Genomic DNA, 23,267 nt, shown 5'->3' with positions numbered 1-23,267 from the left:
AACTAATAATTTGTGAAAAGTGGAGTAATGTCATGGTTGTGATGTTAAGATTAAGTCAAAAAAACCACCGTAAAAAGGGTAGTCTTGTGTGGTGAGGTGAGCTCACACCATATATTACACATGCAGAGCCTTTTTAAGTGGAAAATCCCACCCACCCACACACACGCGCGCACTCTCACAGAGCGTGATGGTGTCCCGTGTGACCCGCTATCTGTTTTTCCCTAGCAGACGGTATATTTCCCTCTTTCTTGGCCAGGGCTTAACGACGCAGCGAATCCCAGCGCTGCGGGCAGCAAAGCTAAAGCCTTTCCGTCCGGTGTTGAGCATTTTTAGACTGGCCAATTTCACCAGCGTGAAGCCTAATATATCACAAAGGAGAGTTGAAAATAGCACATTTTTCCAGACTCGTTCCGAATAGCCGAGCGAGGAAAAATGAATGAATGTTTAGTTTTCTCAGCTGCTCCAACAGAGGCCTTGCAGAAACCTTCTCTTCAGTTTTTACTCTTTCATCGGTTAAAATCCAATTAAGAGCCTCCTCTGACCTTTGCTGATTTGCAGTTTGGTTTACCTTTGATGTCTCTGTGTACAATCATGTTGCTGTGCAGGTAGGAGACTCCCTGCAGGATCTGCCTGGTGTATCTTCTCGTCACCTTCTCTGTCAGGGCCCCGTAGGCTTTTAGCTGGTCCTTTATTGAGCCCTGGAGGGGACGGCACAAGAGAGGAACAGAGAACTTTACGGGAATGTGTGGATGTAAGCATGGAAAAAGTATCAACGGCTGTCCCATTCACAACCAAGACGCTGGAGCTGGAGTTATTTTTGGTGTCTGGAAAAGCGTGCTCCGAGCCAATTTCAAAGTACAGAAACCAAACATATAAACACGCGACGTGCTAAAAGAAGGGTCCAAACGGCCTCAATGTGCGGCGCTTCCTTTCATTTCCCGTTTTGAGTTCCTGCCAAGGAAGTCTCGGGAGCGAAGACCTGATCCAATAACACCTGTGACGTGTTTTTCAGGGAAAACAAAAAAACGGCCCCCTCTTCACCCTGAGCTGTCACCGAGACACCGTCTCAGCCGCCCCCCCCCCGCCGGCCCTCTCCCCCCCGGGCGGCTCAAGTGTTATCGGTCAGCCGCAGCGGGACCACGCGGTCACAAAAACTCTGGCTCCATCACCTCCTCTCGTACCTACGCCAGTTCCACGGAGACAAACATTTCCCATTTCCAGACAATGTGTGACTAAGACGCTCAGCGGTGCTTAGACTAAAGAAAAAAAAAAAGAAAAAAAAACCCAGAAAGATCAGGAAATATTAAAGACGGGCTCAGGGACTGGGTGCACAGGCGACAGTCACTCATTAAAGAGCTCATTTAGCGCAAACATTATCTCATAAAATGAGCTGTTCTGCTCACATTAACCACAGAGAAAATGTAGGCTGACAGCTGGTGACATTTTCCGATTGTTTTCTAGCAGATGTGGCAGCGGGGGTTTGGTATTGTTTAAAACATCTGTGCAACTAAGATTACAACCCGAAACAACATCAATTATCACAAATTAAATATTTCATAAACTCAAATATCATGTTGGAGAATACGCACTCCGGGCATGAACTCCACAAAGATGGTGAGTTTCCTCTGCTCCAGGTCCCGCAGACACCCGAAGTACTGGACAATCCTCTCATGTCGCAGGTTCTTCAGCAGCTGGATCTCGCACTCCAGAGCGTTCACTTCCTACGGACGGGGGAAAAAACGTGCCGTCTGTAGTCATGAAAATCACTTTGTCATCGTGTCAAAACACACATGCAGACGCGAGCTCTTCCTCCCCGGCACGTCTCTCACCTTGCTCGTTTCCTGGCAGTCGGGGTCAAAGGGCACCTGCTTGGCGGCGAGCTCGCAGCCGATGTCGGCGTCGTAGCAGAGGTAGACCTCCCCGAACGCCCCGCGGCCCAGGAGCTTCCCCTGCCGCCAGTTGACCGGCGCCCGCGGGGCTGCAGAAACACAATGTTGGACGATGAAAAACCCACCAGTAATTAATCTTCTTACTAATCCCCCCCCTTACCCCCGGCCCAAAGGACAGACAGCAACATTGTGATGAACTGATTCGCGTGTGTGCCAACGCCGAGGATAAAAGCTGCAACTCTCACACTAAACCTCACAAGCTGAGACGTCAACACGTAAAATAACTCCTACCGCAGACCTTCTCAGACTACGGGGAAACCCCAGATATCGCAGTCGGGCACTCAAACCCGCCGTCCGCCGACACAAAGTGGGGGAAAAAAAGAGAAGAAAAGAAAGAAAAGCAAACCTAGAAAGATCCTCTCCACAGCTCCCTCATCCTCTCAGACCCAGACGCTGAGACTTTGTTTTTGGATTTATCGGGGGCTTGTTTGTGGCCCGGCTCGACTGTTTGGTGGTGTGTGGGTGAGAGGAACACCAGAGACTCAGACGGCGGCCACAGACTGCTGAGCCGAGGAATTGGCAGCGTGACGGCGACGGTTTCTGGGCAAAACCAGTGTGCATCACCCCCCGAACGTGGACGGATGTTACCAGATGAGACGCGGACCGATCTGGATGACGAGAGCTGTGGCTTACAGAAACCCACGCTGCATCATTCCTACGCTCCCACTCTGTCTAACGAGGAATTATAATCTGTTCGACGGCAAAAAACCCTGCTGACGGATTCAACTTAATTCGTCTCCATCCATTTAGGCATCACACGTGTAAACCTCTTCTCACTTTTGTCAGAGGTGGACAGAGGTGTCAAGTAACGAAGTACAAATACTTCGTTACCTTACTTAAGTAGAAATTTTGGTTATCTATACTTCACTGGAGTAATTATTTTTCAGACGACTTTTTACTTTTACTCCTTACATTTTCACGCAATTATCTGTACTTTTTACTCCTTACATTTTAAAAACAGCCTCGTTACTCTATTTCATTTGGGCCTTTTAAAAAAAACTATCCAGTTAAATTGCTCCATCCGGATAGAGTGAATTTGGTTGTGGTTGTTTCAGATGTTCTTGTCCAGTTTTGTTCTTACATCCGTTCCCTCAGATTCCTGCAACTAAACTTGGATGTTCATTCCAATAAAGGTTAGGATAAATGATAACACGCCTCTGAAGTTTGACTTTTTGCACCATTACAATACTTATAGGCAACTAGTCATCATATCTCCTGCTCTCTGAAACACATGTTAATGCTCAATAGTACACATATATGCTTCTTTAATATATTTGCATTATACTAAGATGCATTCATTTTCAATGGCTTTTGTCCTTAATGGCTTTTTCCCCCTTACATTACTTTTACTTTTATACTTTTATACTTTTACTTGAGTAAAAAACTTGAGTTGATACTTCAACTTCTACAGGAGTATTTTTAATATTTTTTAGTATTTTAGTACTTAGTATTTTTTATTTCTAAACTCTAGTATCTATACTTCTACCTGAGTAATGAATATGAATACTTTTGACACCTCTGGAGGTGGAAGCCCCTCGCTGCAGAGAACACAAGCTATCAAACAAGATGATCCCTGCAGCAAAGCAATTCCTATTATTGGATGACCCCCCCCCCCCCCTCCCAAAAGAACAAGTTATATGATCAAACCAGGTGTCAGCAAGGGGAGTAAAAGTTTGCAGCGGTAAACTTACACTTGGTTGTACCACGCTGGCAGCTCTTGTCAGCGGTGCGGCCCAGAGAGCGCAGGTCGCTGTACTGCATCATACCGTCTCCGTTGTAACTGCGCGTACGGCTGGAGGGAACCAGCTGAAACAGGTTCTCCTGCGGCATGAAGCTGCGCGGAAGCGTCCTGCGACCTGAAAAAAAATGCACATTTGTGAACAAATTTAATTTTTTTTCCTGACATGAAGCACATAAGCCAAAAGCATCTTTGTCACGTTCAGCTGCTTCAATGCGGTGACTTTACAGAGGCCGGGCGTTCAGCGGCTCAGGCTCGAGGCCCGGCCGGGAGCCTCTCGCCACTCCGGCCCATTTCCCCTCAGACAGGAAGCAGGGCGCTGTGTTTTTATACGAGTTCAGGTTCACCGCAGGGAAGCGTAAATCACTGCTAGCCAAGGTTAGCCTCTGAGTAAGCAATTACTAGCAGCTGCCCGGGAGTGCAAGCCTGCACTTTATGTACCGAACGTACACGAGAAGTGCTAAATGTTTCAGGTGGAAGTGAAAGGAAGCATGGAAAGCTTTACCAATGTGAAGTGAAACCAGGCTGAGTGGATGGTAGCATGTGGTGGTGGTTTTGGGTGTGAGTGTGTGTGTCGTCCCGTGGACACAGAAGCATATCTGTTTAATCTGTGCAATAATGGTGTTGTTGTCTTTGCTCTAGCAAAGCTGGTTTCTTACGGTTTCCGTAATCCTTGCTGCGATTGGGCAACTGGAACTGGCGTGGGAAAGTCCCCCCTTTCCCATGGCGACCTGAAAAGGGAGCAACGAGGCAAAAGCTGTGTGTCAACAAAGAAATTATCTAAGCTTGAACAATTAGCCTCACATCAACACCTCTCAGCTCTCAGTCAAGAATAACAAATTGGCTTTAATTGTTCACAAATACACCGATGCCTGACGGTTTCACGTTTCAATGGATCAGGCCTGACAGAAAACTGCACCGCTTTCGCTCGTCTCCGCGTGTCAAGCCAATGCTGAGCTCAGCAGCGGCAGCAGGACGGAGCACGTCTCTCCACACATGGAGCAGATCTGTTGTATCGCCTCGCTGCAGCTGAGGCAGACGCTGAAAAACAGCCCGCTCGTTCTCGCTCAGCCCTCTGAAGGCAGCCGAGCAGCGACCGAAGGCGTGTGGGGAGCGCTGCTGACGCACGCGAGCGCCGACACTCGGCTCAAACGCCGAGCCGGAGAGAGGACCGGAGCCACTTGCAATTGAAAGCAGCTGTTCCGTCAGATGACTGCCTCCCCTCATGCTGTTTTTGTGGCTGTATCCCATGGAGACGGGAGATATTTTCTGTGTTTGGCAGCGGCGGATTGGAAAGGAAAAATCTACTCACAGGGAATGATAAACAAACAATGTGGCCCTCAGCAGGAAGGGGCCACACAGCTTTACATCTGGGGAGGGAAGCGCATGTGTGCATGTTTGTGTGCACAAAACGCGCGCAAGCCTAAGCCTTCCTGCAGCTATACGTGCAAAAAGAAAGTGCAGTATTCCCTTTTTAATTTACGGCAAAGAGGTGGGGGTGCGGGAGAATAAGAAAGGAGCATATTGAGAGAGCTGCTCCGCTCACAAGGGTTAGCGTGGCGTTATCTGTCATCCTGCTCTATTTGATCTGCGTTCTGAAGAGAAGGGAACAGAAGGAGACCCGGGGGACAAAGAAAAGACGAGGAGGGGACTTCAAGGGGCCAGAATTGATCATGAAAGGCAAAGTCTTTAAAAAAAAAAGAGAGGCAGATAAGATGGGCTGAGAGGGACAAAAGGTAAAAAAGGCTATGAATAAAAGGGCCCACGGAGGAGAGTGTGCGAATGATAGGACAGGAAGAGTTACGATACCATCAAATTCCCACTCAAACACAAGAAATACAACCAACACATTAACTATCCGCACCATAAGCCGTTTCTCATCTTAAGTACACACTCACAAATAAAACTGTCAAATAATATAATCTCCTTTTCTCATTAGTATTCTCAACGTGGTATTTATCCTGGAGAGATTTACTTTTTCTGTAAAAATGAATTTGTGGCTATAATTACAACAGGAAGAAAAAAAAAAACAGGTTTCTGGATAACGAACATCTCTCTTTGATGCTCATTATTATGTTTGCAGTGTTTTAGCAAGAGAATTAACTCAACAGCAAAGAAACTGGAGACATTTGTCTTCTCTTACCTTTGTATTCATAGTTGAGGTTCAGGTAATTATTGTCACGGTTGTTCTGTGAGAAAGGAGGGCTGAAATGACAAAAGAGAAGAGAGGAAGGAGGGAGGGAAGGGGGGGGGGGTGCAGGAGTTGTAAAATCATTTGCTATTTCAGTCAGCTATTCCCCTTATCTCCACCGCGGAGCCTGGCTCCGGCTGCTGGCCTTCACTCCAGAATGGGCTCCACTCTAAAAACACCTCAAATTGACTTTTGCATTCAAAGTACTTTCTCCGGCAGTCACGCTTGACGTTTAACGGCTGTATGCTGAATTTAAAAAAAAAAAAAAAAAAAAAATAGGACATGAGCTGGAAGCAGAAAACCTCGCTGTACCAGCACTGAGAATGTGGCGTTTGTGTTGCCGCATTAATGAACTAGAAGTGAAACTAAAACTAATCGTATGTCATGTGTGCATGTGCAACAACCCCCCCACCTCAAACCTCTCACTCTCCCTGGCAGCCAGTAGCCAGTCACGCCGACCCGCCAGAGAATGACGTCTCTGTTGACCGTAGGGCGGCGTGGGGCCACGAGACCCTGGATAAGGGGCACGCATGCCCGTTTGCGAGGAAAAGTTCCATGCATTCGTTTCCTGCCATTGTTCTGCAGCCCGGGGCCCTGATAAGCCTTGTGCAGGTAGAGCCGTTTCCTGCTCTCTCAACCTCACTCTTGCTCACTTTTATTTTCCCTTTGATTCAGATTCAGCCTTCTCTCTGGCCGGCCTCTCCGTTCGCACTCATGCTTCTCTCCCCCCCCTCGCCCAGCATGTTCTTGCTCACTCTGTCACATCTCCCACTCAGTCACCGTTCATGATAACAGAGGAATCCAGGCGTCCAGATAAGAGTCCGGTCGCTATGGCAACAGCAAAATGACCCGCTTCCTTTTCCACACGGTCATCCCAGGAAGGGCAACAGAGCCGTGCAAGCCTATAAGACTATTTGCAAACTTCACCGAGGTCCTCACATGTCTGAAAGTCGGCGCTGCTCTGCAGCAGCAAATACATACTGTTCACAGACGCAAACGCAAACCCACACGCTCTCACCTGTCCAGTGCTTGATCTATGGACTGACAGCTGCTCGACAGCGAGTTGTCTGCACTCCCAAAGGGATCCAGCATCTGACAGACACAAAAACACAAGGGGATCGAGGGTCAGGGAGCATGCAGTCACGTACAGTAGGGGTGAAATATCGAGCGGAGCAGGTGCAGAAATATCTGGACTCATGCCCAAAATCTTTACACAGAAACTATATTCTGTTTTATTTAAAAAAAAAACTATTCCAATAATGCATACAGTATAAAATATATATGATCAGAGTAAATACTGAAGAAGGCCTGATGTATCCGGTTTTATACGCATGAAAATGAGATGAGTTTAACAACTTCATCTATTCAAATCTAAAAGAATAAGTCGTTGTTGAAGAGAAGCACACTCCCAAGCTTTCTGCTCAAAACAAAATGCTATTATTTTGGGTCATTGGACAAAAAACCTTTAAATATAGTCAAATTAGAAGCTTCCCATGCCAATGTTTGGTATTCTTTCACAATAAATGAAACATTGACAGTCTCAGAATGCTGATAACCAATCAGTGAGGACTAATAATAATGACCTTCAATAAAAGACATTTAATCAAAGATGCTTTAGGTGTAACATTAAGAGGAAATAACACTGGTCAGTTTTGAGATTTTGGACTTTCAAGTATTGCATTGTGACTTTTTGATATGTTAATTTCTTATTTATGCATGAAATTTCAGAGCACCTGTAAAACGATATTATCATGCATCACCATCTAGAGTAGTTTCATAACTATTTCTCTCCACTGTCGTCTCGTGCTTGCTCAGTATGGAGCTTTGCATCAAAGTTAAGATTCAACACAAGATAATAGAGGAAATCTATATTATGGAAAAACTGACACATCGTTTAAGACTGCAAGAAACGCAGCTGGAGGACAAATGGCTAAAATGGACATTTTTCAAGACCTGGAACAGCGACAAAGTCTGTTGAAGGATCATTAGATACAGAGGATGAAACAGAGAACTAACAAATGACCAAGTAGGAATGCAACTCCCAACAGGACTTTAATTTGTTTTTTTGTTTTTCTTGTGTGGCTGTTTGGTTTTTGGATTGTGAAGTGATGTTTGCAAAATGTGAAAAATCAATAAAAAACAAAGATTCAACACAATCTTTTGGGTTCCTTGTACGGGTCGGGGCATCATACACATTTTGAGTTGTTGGTCATGTGAGCCGGCTCTTACATTGGGGTCCTGGGTCTCTGGGATGAACTCGCCCTCACTGTGGATGCTGGTGTAGGAGCCCTGACGGGCGATCTGCTGCTGCTCCTCGGGGACGCTGCCCGGAGGAGGGGACGTCCGGCCCGTGTGGAGGGAACCTGCCGTGCATGGGAAAGTGGTAAAGAAGGAGAAGAAGTAAAGCGAACAGAAAGTGGAAGAATAGAAAAGAAAATGGAGTGGTAAAAGTGAAGAAAGGAAAGATAATGAAGCGATGGAAACAGGGAGAAGGAGGAGAGAATAACGTCACTGTTATTCACGGGTACGGGCCCAACAGTGTTGGGACGGCGAGGAATGATTTGCTAAAGCGTACTGGAGCCACCTCTCACCTCAATTACCGTGACGAACGCTCCCCTGGCTGAGCTGCAGCCGAGGCTGAGCGCTCGTCCTTGTCACGGAGGAGAGACCTACTGAAACTACCGCTGGCCGAGCTCAAACAGATACAGAGAGAGTGCACCGGGGGCCAAACGCTACCCAGATGTAGAGGAGTATTCAAAACGCTGGTGTCACCAACGGTCACAAACACTAACAACTGTTTCTCACTCCATCCTCCGTGCAGCCGGCCTGCTGTCACATGTCCTTGAGGTACCGGGCTCACATCACGTCTTCACTCAGCCGTACACTGTGACGGTTCCCCTGTCACTTCTTATCTGCCACCACTCCTTCTGCTTCTGCTTCTGCTTCTGCTTCTGCCTCCTCCTCCCCTCCTCCTCCTCCTCCTCTCAGACATGACATGGCTCTGTCTACGAGGGGCACTTTCACATTTTGGGTAAAGGTTTTCGAGCAGAGAGACAGTTAAAAACATTCAAACTGCAATAAGCTTCCGTGTGGATCCTGAAACGTCCAATGTCTGCCAAAGCGTCTAGAGCAGGGGTCGGCAACCCGCGGCTCTAGAGCCGCATGCGGCTCTTTAGCGCCGCCCTAGTGGCTCCTGGAGCTTTTTCAAAAATGTTTGACCTTTTTTTTTCTTCCTTTTTTTCTTCATTTTTTCTTTTTTTTTCTTTTTTTCCTTTTTTCTTCTTTTTTTCCTTATTTCTCTTTTTTTCTTTTTTCTTTTGTTTCTTCTTTTTAATCTCGACATTTCGACTTTTTAACTTTTTTCTCGAAATTTTGACTTTTTTCTCAACATTTTGACTTTTTTCTTGACATTCCAGCTTTTTTCTCAACATTTTGACTTTTTTCTCGACATTTCGACTTTTTTCTTGACATTCCAGCTTTTTTCTCAACATTTTAACTTTTTTCTTGACATTTCGACTTTTTTCCCAAAATTTTGACTTTTTTCTCAACATTTCGACTTTTTTCTCAAGATTGTACTTCAAAATTAATCTTGACATTTCGCCTTTTTTCTCGACATTTCGACTTTTTTCTCGAAGTGCATAATGAAAAAAAAAATCTTCCCCAAGTTCTAACTAATATAGAAAAATGCAGCATGTGTTGTCTTCATTCTAAGGCTGATACAAGACTTTTCATTTTTCATTCATTGCGGCTCCAGACATATTCGTTTTTTGTGTTTTTGGTCCAATATGGCTCTTTCAACATTTTGGGTTGCCGACCCCTGGTCTAGAGAGTCACCTAGACGACGGAAGTACAGGATGAAGGTTTCCTCTTATTGCTTTCCCCCTCCCGTTCGCCTTTTGCGCGTCCTTCATTTACTCATGAACATTCATGTGACCAGCGGATGTCTCAGCTTTGACGTGACTCGGCAGGTAAACGAGAAATCCCGGCAGAGGCAGCGTTTTATTGTAATCCTTTTGATTTTTTTTGCCTCGTTTAAGGGACAAAGATTAGTAGAAATCTACATCTATCTTGATAAAGCTGTAGAGCTCATCCTAGTACCCCCCCCAAAACGTTTCCCGTCTGCGTTAAAGCTCACCTGTCGAGTGCTTGCGGACCCTCTCCGAGCTCTTGAGCAAAGAGCCCTTCAAGTCTCCTAGTGACCGGGACGACTTCATCTCACTTTGTTTGTCCCTGCTGTTCACCTGTAGGTACTGCAAAAGATACACACAGGAAGTCGGAGAAAGACTATTGTTAGGAAGTTGAACCAAAGATCCTCTATACACAAGATAGCGCATTGCCGTTACTGGCAATGGTATGGAATGGTATACACTTCCGGTCTCCTAAGTAGACGTGGCCGCCCCTCTCCCTACATCGTTTTGGAACATACAACACTAGATAGAGTACAACTTTCTTCCAAAAATACTTAAATAATAAAAATAACAGTATTATTAAGCAAAGAAGCAAGTTTTATTTTAGTTTTAAACTTAATTTTATCCGATGGGAAAACGATGAGAGCCAAATCTCGTGAGAGTGTGTTGCTCAGACAGAGACAGGTCTCAAACAAAGTTCATTTTCTCCTAATCTGTCGGTCTGAAAATTTCCATTTTGGTGTCAGAATGTTCAGAAGGTTTGTGGCTTTTGAAAAATGGGTCCCATATTTACTTAGGTTACTATGGGGCGAAGGAATTGGTAATAATCTGTGCTCACGTTCACTTTTCCCATAGGACTCAATAGACTCAGGACCTACTTCCGGTCTCCTAAGGGGGCGTGGCAGTCACGTGACACAGATACAGGAACTCGACCCTTAGTGGGCTGTCTCGTTTATTGAACGTCTCTGGTTGAACTCCCTTTTTATTTTGTTAACACTATTTCCATGGTTACAAGCGGTGTTGTGATTTGCATGCAAACACTGGTTGTTAGGGACTCACATGGTTGTTTTTGGGGGTCTTAAGCAGTATCCTGAGCAGCCCGTTGGTCACAGAACTGCAGCCCAGCGTCAACACCGCCTGATCCAGGTCCTCCTGGGTCTTTAGGGGCAGCACCAGCTGAAAGGACACAAACACATAAAAGTACGTGACCTTTCATGCTCCAGCGTCCCGTAATGATGGCCTGCAGGGTAACTTAACCGATGCAGAATCACTTCAAAGCAATGCAACGTATTGTCTTTTGATTGTTTAAAAAATATATTTTAAATAGGGCACAAAATGTTCAACTGTTGTTTCTGAGAGGGGAAATGTTGAACTTGCAGCCCCGTGATGCGTTCTTGTGCATCCACACGGCCATCAAGCTTGACATGTCCCGCTGATCGTCAGTGTGGCAGACTGGGCTCGCTCAGGCAGGATTACACATTAGTTTGACTGGGAGACGAGATACAGGCGCTCAGGCCCTCTCAGCGCTTACGGCTTCATGAACAGAGTCAGTCTGCTTACAGTGGCAGCTTCCCGTCATCCAATCCTGGATGAAACTGTACGATGAGTGAAAGTTTTGCTCTAACAAAATGCAAAAAAAAGTTTGCAAAGACAATGCTGCAATGTTGCTGCTACACTTTTCAATGTTCTTGATGACGTTTTTGTTGAAGAAGAGGACAGAGTTCTGTCTTTGTTTGCCAACAACGGCACACTGAAATCTCTCATTGAAAAAGGGAGGATCAAACACATGATCAGGAAAATTTGATTCATCTTGTTTGGAATTTATAAGTCAAATCCATAAAGTGTCTCGTGGGCATCATGGTGATAACGAGGACGAAGCAGCCGAAAAAGTCAGCTGGCCGTCGTCATTTCGCTAAGAGCACAAGGGCAGTAGAAAATCGATAGGAGACATTTGATTCAATTGGAAGCCAAAGATATAATATTTTATTATGGAAGCAAAAACAAAAATAGGCTAAAAGTTGTCAACTAAGTATGCAGATAAGGAAACACCACATTCCTGAGATTAAGTTTGCTAAATGTCGCTCATCTTTTATTCAATTTCAGATCGAATTCAAGAATTCAAATGATTGATCATTTATTTATTTACTTTTCACAATATATGACTAATGATAAAATAGAAATTCTATTGATATCTGTAATAACCTGCCTCTTGAATGTTTCTTCAGATGCCTTCATGTTCAATGTGTCACTGTAATTTGTGTTTCACTACAGGATGGATATATTTCTCTCCGTTCCAGCCTTTTACCTCTTTCTCCATAAAGAACATGTCCATCTGCTGGCCGAAGGCCTCGGTCACCTTCTGCAGCAGCTCCTTGATCTTCAGCGGCCTCTGAAATGGGATGATCCTAGAAAAGAGAGAGAGAGAGAAGGGCGCCGAGGTCAGAGATCAGAGCGAGAGGTTCACGTTGTGTCTGGCTGCAGCTCTAACTGCCTTCAGACGCAGCGGGGAAAGAAAAAAAGAAATCACATGCTATTTGCATTTCTAGCATTTGTTTGGATTGTCTCATTCTTCTGGCATTTTGTGAGTGCGTTTCTATGGCAACAAGAGGGAAAAATGCACGGGTCAGCTAGGTCAAGGAGAGGAGCGAGTCGAGCTAGCGGGATGCTAGAAGAAGATTTATCAATGAGAAAACAGAAGGCACAGGAGGGAGCCCGCTGATGTAGAGTATGTCAGTTTTTATCTACTGTAGGCCTCCGTGTACGACTGAGCGCTCACACTCCGTCTGTTTGAGTCCGAGCTTATCAGCTAGTGTTGCATGGACATGGACTTGTGTGTTGGTAAAACTCTAATGCCCAATCAGTGTGTGCATCGGCCACTGTTTCAACACCGCTGGGCCCCTCCACTAAGCCAGCACAAAGGCAGATGGGAAACTTCCTGAGAGGAAAGGGGAAAAAAAATAAAAAAATCTGGAGCGGCAGCAAAAGCAGCAGGATGTGTGTCTTTCCCTCCTCCTCTAAAGAGCGACAGAGTGACAGATACAGAGACGCAGAGATATTTACAGACTGTGAGAGAGAGAAAATAAAGGAAGATGGCTTGAGAAAATAAAGGAAGAGATTCTCCCCAGCGTTTCTTCTCCTCTTTTTTTTTCTTTAACAACCTCCCTCCACTCCGCTTTTGAAGAATCTGCAATCTCTTTATAGTATACCGATAAAAAGGGCTTGTTTTCATCCCATCACTTCCTCATCAGAGGATGGAGCTCTGCCTATCTTAATGACTGCTCATTGGTTCCCTCATTTGTAGGAGAGGATTCTGGGAAGAGGGAGGCCTGCAGATCAGAGGCGAGCAGCGACGCAGCTAAAGCGCTCTGTCTGTGTTTAGATTCACCGATGATGTGTGTGATAAAGAGCTGGAGGGATGTGGAGGAAGGGTGAAGGGGGGGGTGGGGGTGGCGGGAGGTTTACGAGGATGCTGCTCCAAAAGATTTGGCTTTCCTTCCTCTGCATGCAAGCAAGTATGTGGACAAACATCCAGTCACAGAAGAAGAAGGAAAAAAAACACCTAGATCTGCAGATTTCTAAGAATGTCTTTACCGTTTCTGGCCATTTGTCCTTCTCTTTTCATATAACATGAATTATGTTGCATTCTCTTTCCACTTTCTCTTGTGAACAAAATAACAATCATGCACACAAAACCAAAAAAAAAAAAAAAGAAAAAAGCTTTGGCTCTGTTCCTCAACTCTCTGGCAGGAGACGGAGAGGCAGGAGAAGCGAGACCCGCTGCAGCTCTCATTTCCTGTCTCAAACCTTCGCTGCTTTTCAATGACTAGAGACAACTTCCAGTTTTATTCCACTGTGGACAGATAACGCGATTACCCTGATTTAGGGAATCCTAATGCCCCAGTGCTCTGGACGCGGCTCGGACTTAATGTGTTGTTCATGCCGGGTCTGCGCCATCACAGAGGCTTGACAGAAAGCCAATAAGTATGAACAACGTTGTTTCAAGAATAAGAGGAAGTTTCGCTCATGAATTGTTTTTTTAATCTATGAATGCCTACACAAGCAGGCTCTTGAGATCTGGCCTGCTGAAAAAAACAACTACGTTATACTACAGCCCAAGCTGAAACAGCTTAAAGGAAGTTTGAAAAAAAAAAAAAAAGAAAAAGTTGTGCAAAAATTAGTATAATCCCTTACTCCTATTTTTTTTTGTGTGTGTGTGCAAGAACAGTTAGAGGTAATCTGTTTATAGCAGGTCTCAGTATCAGGCAAATACAACATCAGACAATGATGTGTATTTTTCCTATTATGCCATTATTTACTCAACAAAAACGAGGCCAAAAAGGGAGAAAAAAAAAAAAAAAAAAAATCACGTGGGCATTACGGAGTACCTCCATGAATCCAACAGCTTCTAGATCAACATTTAACAGTCATAGCTAGAAGAAGTTGTTCCTTGTTTGACGTCTCTTACGTTGTTGTGGAGGAATTTGAGCATTTTTTACAAGTTAACTTCAGTTCTTTGAGGATTTTGGACACCGACTTCAAGCAGCTCTGTAAAGGTCCCAGCGCAGCATGTTAGATGTACTGAGGTATGGACTTAGATTTTAAATATGAAGAAAAAAAACTTGATTCTTTTATCTTCAGCCATTCTGATGTAGATTTGCTGCTGTGTCTGGGATCATTGACAAATTTTGACCTGGCTTCAGCTGTTGGACAGGTGGCCTCAGGTGGCCTCAGACCGGCCTCTAAAACACTCATGGACTGGAAGATGCTCAGGTCCCGCGGCTTCAGAAACATGCTGTGTTTGGTTTTTGCCAAACATGGCGGTGGGGTTTATGGCCAAACAAGTCCATTCTGGTAATAAACCTGCTCAGTGAAGACTGCAGAGTTTGAGATGGAGCTCTTGGGTTTTTTTTTTGTATTTCTCTTGCACATTCTGCCCTGGGGGTTTATTTACTGACATATATCGTCCTGGGAAAACTGCCAACTGTCTTCAGTGCTTCTTTCTTCTGAATAAGTTTGCTCACTGTAGAACCTTAAAGTTCAAATTGCCTGGAAGAAGTTTAAAAACACTTGGCATTGTGTTAAGACTCACATAAATGCTCCAAATCAACTAGCTGGTAAAAACGTCTGCATTTATAGGGTGATCTTACGATCAAGGATTGATGATCAACAGCACCTGGCTGAAACTTATCCTTTATGTTCCTGTGGAATTAGTAAGGGGGTATTTTTTCTTCTTCTTTGTCTTAATTTGTTTTGCTAAATATATAAAAGCATGTTGAGTTATGTGTTGCATTACATCTGATGCTGTACTGCCTCTCTACAAAGCCACATTATGATCAAAAAACCTTTATTATGTTTTTGCACACGACTGATGTTTGCGAGTGCTGTTTGGAGATTACTTTTCACTGAGTTTTACTGGATTTTTAATTTGCTGGGTCAGTAAAAACAGCCAGGGTAGAAGTAGGAACTACAAAAGCAAACTATAAATGTTCTTTTATACAAGTTTGATGAAAGTGCTTCCACTCATTCTGATGATTATAAACTCTCTCATTAATAGCCAAAATGCTAGCAAACGTTGGCTTATATGACACATCCATTAGACAGGACACATCCTAAACATTCATCTGGAGTTGCATCTCTGCACACTTGATGAGCGTCCATCTCTTCTGCCATCAAACGATCGAATATAATCAGGACAGTTTTGCACATTGATTTGGAGCAGGGTGTGGGAGAATATGATATGATTATCTGGTGCTTTTCACTGAAAATTACTGCGTTTAAAGATAAGTAAAACCAAAAATGATGACTCATTTAACCAATAAAGTCAGAACTCATCATTTAACAAAAACAATGAACTGATGGATGGTAAAATGCTCCGTACAGCTGTTAGGACTGTCAATGCCAGGTGTCGATTTTTGTTAGGTTAATTTTTAAACCGGAGACTCACATACTTGTACTAACATTATCAATTGTTAACCTAGAGAAATATTTATTCTAAGTCCTTTAAATAAATATTGATCTGAAGCTGGTGCTACAGTATGATATTAATATTCAGCCAGAGAGCTGATAAGTGAAATCAAAGCAGCTGGAATAACAATATAACAAGGGAGGAATGAGTGCAAACTAAAAAAAGGAGCCATCTCCTCGAGTCTGTGAATGGTCTCTTCTAAAGTGAGCTGCCTTTTCCTTGAGTGTTGGGAGTAGAGCCCGTGAGAAAGAGAGGAGAGTCGTGAGACGAAGAAAACAGAGCGAGGCAGAAACACACAGGAACATGAAAAACTTGTCTTTCCCTCAGCAGTAGCCAATTAGGACTGTGAAGGAGTGGAGAGGCTCGGTGTGAAGCTGTTTTCTGATGGAGAAACATGCTGTTTCCACTCTTTTCTTGCTCCTCTGAGCCTGCGGCTTTCTAATCACCCAACCAATGCCAGTTTCTTTGGTCCGTAGTCTGGTGAATCAAGGCAATTATTCTCATAGGTTCTGGTCAGTTTCCCTTCAGCGTTTCACCACTTGTAACTGAAACGCGCTGCATCTCTCGCTCGCCGTCTTTGTTTGGAGTTAGGACTCTCTAGGTTGGAAAAAAAAGCTCTTCATTTGCTCTTTATCTAAAAAACTCTCTACTAAATATGTAGTGGGGTAATCGGGCTCCAAACTAACTGAAACTAATTCAACTTTTAACTTTTCTAACCTAAATTTTGGGCTCATGCAATTTGACTTATTGGTTGTAAAAGTGCATCATGCGTTCTTTGCAGAAAATGCAATTACCCTCGACTCTCTTTCAGATTTTCTGTTGATTCTGACTCACATGATGCTTTTACCTACAGGAAGTTGAATGTATCAGTACTGATATGACCCAATCACTGGTCAGAACAGACTGGCCCATCAATTGGCACATCTATCGATTGATTAAAACAGTTGCTTCAGTTGTAGTTAGTGTTACTTAAAAATCCTGACAGATTGACAACAATAATCTGAACTTTTTCAATAACTAACAATAACTTTAAAGTGCGAATAAAAAGCAGTTTGGCGCGTTAACTCGTCCCTGAACACGGATCTAAAACCCAGACCTGCAAGCCTCTCCACGTGTCCATACATGGGAGTAAAAGATCTCCAGAACCAGTCTCAACAAAAAGAAGCCGAGCACCAAATAAAGTCTCTTCCATTGAGAAGATATATTATTTATACGGCATGCTTCTCTTGTGAGAGGAAAAAAAAGAAAAAAGAAACACTCCAGTGTGTTAAACAAACTGCAAAGCACCTTGCAGGACCATCTCCAGGCAGAGTTTGAAGCTCGTGGTGTGAGAGGATGTGAGAGGATGAATGATGTGGCGGACGGGGAGAAAGCACCAGGAATCGCACAAGATGAAATATTAATTTGGGGTGTGCCTGGAGGACTGGACACTGAACGAAACGCTCCCTTTCTCCAGCCTTCTCTGCCCCCCCCCAGCCCCCCCACCCGTCACCCCTCTCTCTAAAAACACAAGGCCTCGGCTAAATGTCAAAGTCTGAATTTTCCCTCTCCTTATGCCACTCTGGCATGTAAGTGTGATTTCCTCCCTCAGACACAAAATCCCAGGCATGGCAAAGCATAACAAAAAAGATCCGAGGCAACAGAGTTGAGGCTCGGACAGAAGAGTTGAGAAAACAACACAGAGGTTTCCAACGTACCGTTTTTCTCTCTCATGCTCCAGCTTGACTCTTAAATCCTGTTGAGAGGAACAATAACAACAGAGGGGAGTTATGGAAGTGGAAAGTTAAAATGATTCATGGTTGTATGTGGGATTTGATAAGCTGGAGGAGCAACTTTAGTGACAAAAATCTTTGTAAACGCTACATGGTTTATATCGCTGTTAAACACAAAGATGACATTATCCTTCAAGCTGACTCCAAGCATGGCATGAAGCTATGTATTCTCTTCAAAGCCATTACCAAAGTGAGCAGGAATCTGGAGGAGCCTGTAAGTCTGCGAGAGGTCACTGTGATAAACTAACACTGTCATCATATCAGTGCAGCAGATTGGCTGAAAAGTAGGGGCTTTACCCCAGCTCACAGAGGAAAGCAGCGATCTGAGCGGAAACTCTCCCTGCTTTTTCACTGTTTGTTTATGCATCATCATAAACATCGCTGCTTTAGGAGGATTAGCCAATTATCATTCCACGGACGGGGAACAAATGCATGAGGAAACAACTTCTGAGAGTGACGCGAGGTGGTTGAGAGGAATTAATGTCTCTCAAGCACAGAGATTCCTCCACGAAGCAGAATCGTACGGTGTGCCAAATGTGATTTAATCAAGTTCGTTTTGTCCATGGCTTTACAATTTAACTTGCTGATTCTTTTCATCGGACAAGAATATTTAGGAAGTTGGTGACTCTGATGAAGGCGGAAATAATCGCCGAAAAAGGTCAGGTATCTAAAAACCTAAATATTATTGCCCCATGAAAAGAATCAATTGAGGTGCCAAATGTGTCTAAAATGTAAAAGCACGAGCGTTATCTTCACTTACTGGGTGCGTTTTGTAACTGGTAGTGAATGCAACTTCCTCTCACGCTGGTGGGAAGATTTTTAACACATCTGAATTAGAATAAGCTGCTTCCTGTCCCGTCGTCTCCAACACTGCAGCATAACCTTCGCCTGACTTTGGCCGCCCACAAACTGTTAGAACAGCGAAATGATCAAGAAGAAACTGGGGCTGCGGCGTTGTGTGCGAACCAAGAATGAGTGTTGTGGTTTCGCAGGACCAGGAAATGCACTGGAACTGAGAAGGATCCATGACGGCTTTAAATTGGAGACATATTTTAATACCGAGTTATGCTCCAAGCTTGCAGAGGGGCCGTAAAAGTTCACAGATTTCTTAAATCTGTGGTTACATTTTATTCACAGGTGACTATACAGGTGTGCATTTTGAAAGGAGATAAAGTTTCAAAATGACCCCAAAACTTCTTTAACTTCTTATTTTATGTACTTTATGGTAATGGTACCTCAGTTCTTATTTGATCTGTCAAAACAAGCCAATTAGAAAAGGTCAAAGTTATTATAGAGTGTTTAAAGGAATAAAAAGTTGAAAACAGTGCTTTACAATCAAATAAAAAATGTACTATTAAAAACACCAAGGCAATAAAAGAGGGTAAAATATAAAACGCAATAAATAGAATGAGATGAACAGTAAACTGAAAAACATTGCGACCCAATTCAAATGGTCTGGTTGGGTTTGGTACTGGTGTTGGTGGGAGAGTCTTGTTTTTAATACGTCTGCAGTCTGAGCAGAGCGGATTTTCCGCCGCATAGGCCGATTTTCAGAAAACCCGTCAAATAAAAACACAAATATGCACTTTTTTCTATTATGTGAAAAAAAAAATAATAATTTCTGGTTTATTGAAACAATGAGAGGGTTGCACCGAGGGGCGACATCCGGTTTGTGAGGCCGACTTTATCCTAGCAGTACCGAGAAGCTGCAGTTCCTTGGCTAACCACATGGGGCAGGCTCCTTAAGCCAGTCAATCTTTATTGTTTAAATGCCCAAATTTTAACTTTTAACTCCAGAAATGACTGGACGTGCAAGAAGTCCTTTATTTAAACATATGTTAACAAACACACAACCTTTTTTACGGACAATTTTTTGGAGAGTTTGCAAGTGATTCATATTAGCACCTGAATAAGACAGAAAAAGCACCAGGATGCCACGTTTACCTGTTTGTAGAGCAAAGTCCTGCTCTTGGGCTTGGGGCTGTTGTGCTGGTAGCAGCGGCCCAAGGCGGCCAAGTCCTTCATGATGGAGTTAAGCGCCTCCTCGTCGTCTGAATGAAGAACACAAACAAGCTCCGTGAATAAACAAACAAAGACCGAGACCTCTTAACAGACATAATGACTGTTAGCTCACTTAGCTGAGCACAGTCTGGTGCTAATATGAACTTAACTTGACATTTTGAGTGCTGTGGATGAGTTAGATTTTATCTTTTGTGACGTGGTTTTGTACTGGAGCTTGTTTTGGCTCCGACCAGGCAGTGAGGCAACACCTGGTTGGCCATTTCCTGTTCTACCATCTGTGGAGTTTCCACTAATGGAAATAATCCAGAGGACTCGCGCTCACCTAATAAGAACAATTTAGTCTTTGTGAAGGAAGAAAAAAAAAATTGACGTTTCTGTGCATTTTATACATTTTACATGCAGAGGAAACATGTCAGACACCAACTGAATTAAATCACTCTTCGCACATGATTTTTCGCTAAGAATTTGGACCTAAAAATGCTGACAACTCCCAAACTCTGCATTCTGCGTGCAAAAGCTGTGAAGGAGCAAAGATGTTTAATAATGCAAGAGGTGTATCTACTGCATGAGGGCTTGTCGCACGGAGCAATGTGGTTGCCTGGAGCTTGGTTATTAAGCACATCAATATTTCATCTCATATCACTGTAGATACTTCAGGAACAGAATTCAGACTAAAAAGAAAAGGAAAAAAAAAAGCCTTTCTTCCTTCAAATAGTGACTGATTCAGAATCAAAGTGACTGCAGGCTGAAATACAAGTGCAAGTCAATGACATTTCTTCACACATACCATGTTCTTTAATACCTTAAAACCCATTTTGCAGTCAGGTACAAAGAGATTTAAGTACATGTATTCTTAACTTCTCTACTCTCTGTGCACGGCGTTTCTACCACACACACAAACACACACTGGTGTGCGTAACATGTAAACATGTAAATCACGCAGATAAGCATGTCAGAAATTACCATATCAAGAGACCTTAATGGGACTAATTATCTGAGCACGGTGCTTACAATCTAAAGAAGGTTGTTGACCTCGGCCCCAGCTCCGCTCGCAGACTGAGCGATGAGTCTGTTCATAATAAAAACACACACACTCACACGCTTGTCACTGGGAATGCATGCCAGGTGTCTGCAACACAAAGCGCCTGCAGGAAATGCCACGGTCTTTAGAATAAAATAGACTGGTGTATGTGCGTCTGCGGGGAAGACCACTGGGAATGTCTGGAGCATAGTTGGCGTGACTGCAACACAGGGAGCAGACGGGGTTGGAGATGCCGTTTGATCTCGCTCCCACCGTACGGCCAGTTGTTTGCCGTCCATAGCCAAGACCCCCGGGTTCACCAAGAGGTTGCAGGACACATGCTCAGGAAGATCAGTTTACAGATCCCCCAACCTGATTTTTTACATACTTTAAAAACAAAAAATAAATAAATCTAACATCAGCGCTCTCCTTTGCTCAGACCTGTATACCTTACAGTGTAGAATTCATGGTCATCATCTTTGTCGAGACACCAGGAGGTTAGAGGTCACAAATGGATTAGAAATTGCCATTTAAATGATAACATATACTTTAAGTGTCATAAAAAATAGAACTTTTAAATGTGGACAATAAATAGTATGTTATAAGAGGCATTTTTAACAGTGTCATCTGTTCCTGTCGAGGCTTGAGATTTTCAATATTTCTCCACAAACAAAAGCAGCTCATAGGATCATTTACAGTAAATTACAAACAGCTATTTTTAATTCACAGGGCAAACCTTTTCGAACAGAATGCTGGCAGCTATAAATGCAACTCTTATACTGCATTAGATTGGCAGCAGAAATCCTAAAATGTTCTGCTAAGTGAAACTATGTACCTTAAGAGTTGTGTTGTGTATCTAGTGTCCCCAAGTGCCAACCTGAGACATGAATGTTATGACTCAGTCTCCAAAGGAAATACCTGGCTTATTTTTACAAAAGCTAAGCATTCTCTGAGTCATCCGACAGCTAAATTAGGACATTTTGGATCAGCAGGCTAGAAGAATATTAAATTATTTGAGGTGGATCTTTATCTCGGCAGGGGATTCTTGTGAATTTGGCCACAACTGTCGCTTAGCAAAGAAAAACATGAATAAATAACTCTGATGTAACTGGAGACATCTAAGCTGACTTGCTGTCCTTACAAAAAAAACATAATTTTATCCATCTACAGAGTGTCCTCGATATTTAGGTCTTGTTCTGACCTGGTATTAACATTTGTCCTGAATGATCCGAGTGGACAGGTCTAAGTGCATCTCTTTACACCTGGCGTTAACATGCGTCCACATGGGTCTTGAGTAAAAACTTGTGACCGGATCTGACTACCCTGCCCTACATGCAGTTGAGTAAGTGTGTAACTTTCTCTTTCCTATTTTTTTTATTTTTTTTTAACCTGTGGAAGGCAACAACGGACCAAACCGTGCAAAGTAACCCAGACAAAGAAGAACAACTCTGGTGTGTTTTTCTTTCACTTTTTATGGCTTCTGTTTGTTGTTTTCCTGCTTTAATGAGACGCTGTTGTCGTGAGTACATTGTTCCGCTGACATTGAACATGTCATTTATGTAAGCAGTCCTTCATGGCCGAATATCCATTGTGTTTACTTTACATTAAAAAAAAATACAAAAAGAATAAAATAAAAAAGTAGCCACACATGGCCCAGACCAGCTCCAGGTGTAAATTTGAACTCAAATGTATCCTGGTGTGTTCACACCTGCGCCTAACTTTATTGATTTGGGACTGGATTACTCAGGACGGATGTTAATACCAGGTATAAACAGGGCCTGAAAACTGGAAGTCTATTGGTATCATTAGCTACACTTGAAATGCAATCTTATAAGTGCATTGTGGATCTCTAACAGATGCCAGCAGTTATGGGCTAATGGGAGATATAGCAGGCGAAAAGGGAGACTTCATACATCACAAAATATGAACCTCAATTCTAGTTAGAAACAGCTTGCTATAATTAGCTAATTGAAGATAATTGTCTGAACTTTATTGACATTCTGCTTTCCACTAAAAGCTACAGTACATTCCTCTGGAAAACATCTCTGACCCGCTCTCTCTGCAACCACCAACTATCAACTGTACCCCACAAAGCTCTGGCAAGACCTGGCATCGTCATGTGTTCTTGGCTATCAAGAAACAAACTGAAAGCTGTAAAAACGTGTGCTCACACGTGTCTTCTCACTTATCTGCTCCGGATGCAAATAAACAGTTATCCTGTGTCGCAGTCGGCTCTCAGTGGAGCATCATAGAGGAATGAGGAGTCGCTAAAAACTCTCAATACATTCAAAGACCTCAACATTATTATTCTGTCGGTTATAAGAACAGAAATAATATGGCAAAAAAAGGAGCATACAAACGTGGTTTGTGATGTAGCACTTCAATGCTTCTGACTAAAGATGAACCAGTTACTGAAGAAAAACCTGAAAACCAATGACTTCTCACCATAAACAACAACTTTACTGCCTAAAATGGAAAACACTCTTCCCCGCTCGCTTGACCTCAGTTCAGTTTTGCCTGAATAGTGGGAAAGGGGCTCATAAGTTCTGCTATCTTAAACTCTGTTTTTTTCCCGTAAATAAACATGTGAATTAGATCATTTTCACATGTAATAACTGAGGTGGCTCCAAGTGCAAGAATGACGTTCTACTGTAATAAAGCATGAAACGTGAAAGGACGACACAGTGAACAAATCGGACAG

The 23,267-nt window shown here is 43.4% G+C and overlaps 1 protein-coding gene across 1 annotated transcript in view; it reads right to left on the bottom strand.

Annotated features, from left to right (window-relative positions):
* map3k22 (mitogen-activated protein kinase kinase kinase 22) overlaps nucleotides 1-23,267 on the bottom strand; it is a 45,235-nt gene that overhangs the window by 3,376 nt on the left and 18,592 nt on the right. Inside the window, exons 4-16 of the mRNA XM_061713215.1 lie at nucleotides 19,468-19,574; nucleotides 17,449-17,486; nucleotides 12,092-12,191; nucleotides 10,846-10,962; nucleotides 10,014-10,128; nucleotides 8,108-8,241; nucleotides 6,897-6,970; nucleotides 5,831-5,892; nucleotides 4,347-4,418; nucleotides 3,641-3,805; nucleotides 1,830-1,978; nucleotides 1,590-1,721; nucleotides 569-698 (exon numbers count right to left, since the gene is read on the bottom strand). Of these exons, the coding sequence (XP_061569199.1) occupies nucleotides 569-698; nucleotides 1,590-1,721; nucleotides 1,830-1,978; nucleotides 3,641-3,805; nucleotides 4,347-4,418; nucleotides 5,831-5,892; nucleotides 6,897-6,970; nucleotides 8,108-8,241; nucleotides 10,014-10,128; nucleotides 10,846-10,962; nucleotides 12,092-12,191; nucleotides 17,449-17,486; nucleotides 19,468-19,574 (1,395 nt within the window). The remainder of the gene's footprint in view (nucleotides 1-568; nucleotides 699-1,589; nucleotides 1,722-1,829; nucleotides 1,979-3,640; nucleotides 3,806-4,346; nucleotides 4,419-5,830; nucleotides 5,893-6,896; nucleotides 6,971-8,107; nucleotides 8,242-10,013; nucleotides 10,129-10,845; nucleotides 10,963-12,091; nucleotides 12,192-17,448; nucleotides 17,487-19,467; nucleotides 19,575-23,267) is intronic.

This window comes from Cololabis saira, chromosome 22, assembly GCF_033807715.1.
Source record: "Cololabis saira isolate AMF1-May2022 chromosome 22, fColSai1.1, whole genome shotgun sequence".
In the NCBI taxonomy this organism is placed as follows: domain Eukaryota; kingdom Metazoa; phylum Chordata; class Actinopteri; order Beloniformes; family Belonidae; genus Cololabis; species Cololabis saira.
Note: the sequence above shows the minus strand (reverse complement) of the source record. Positions and strands in the feature narration are given on the sequence as shown.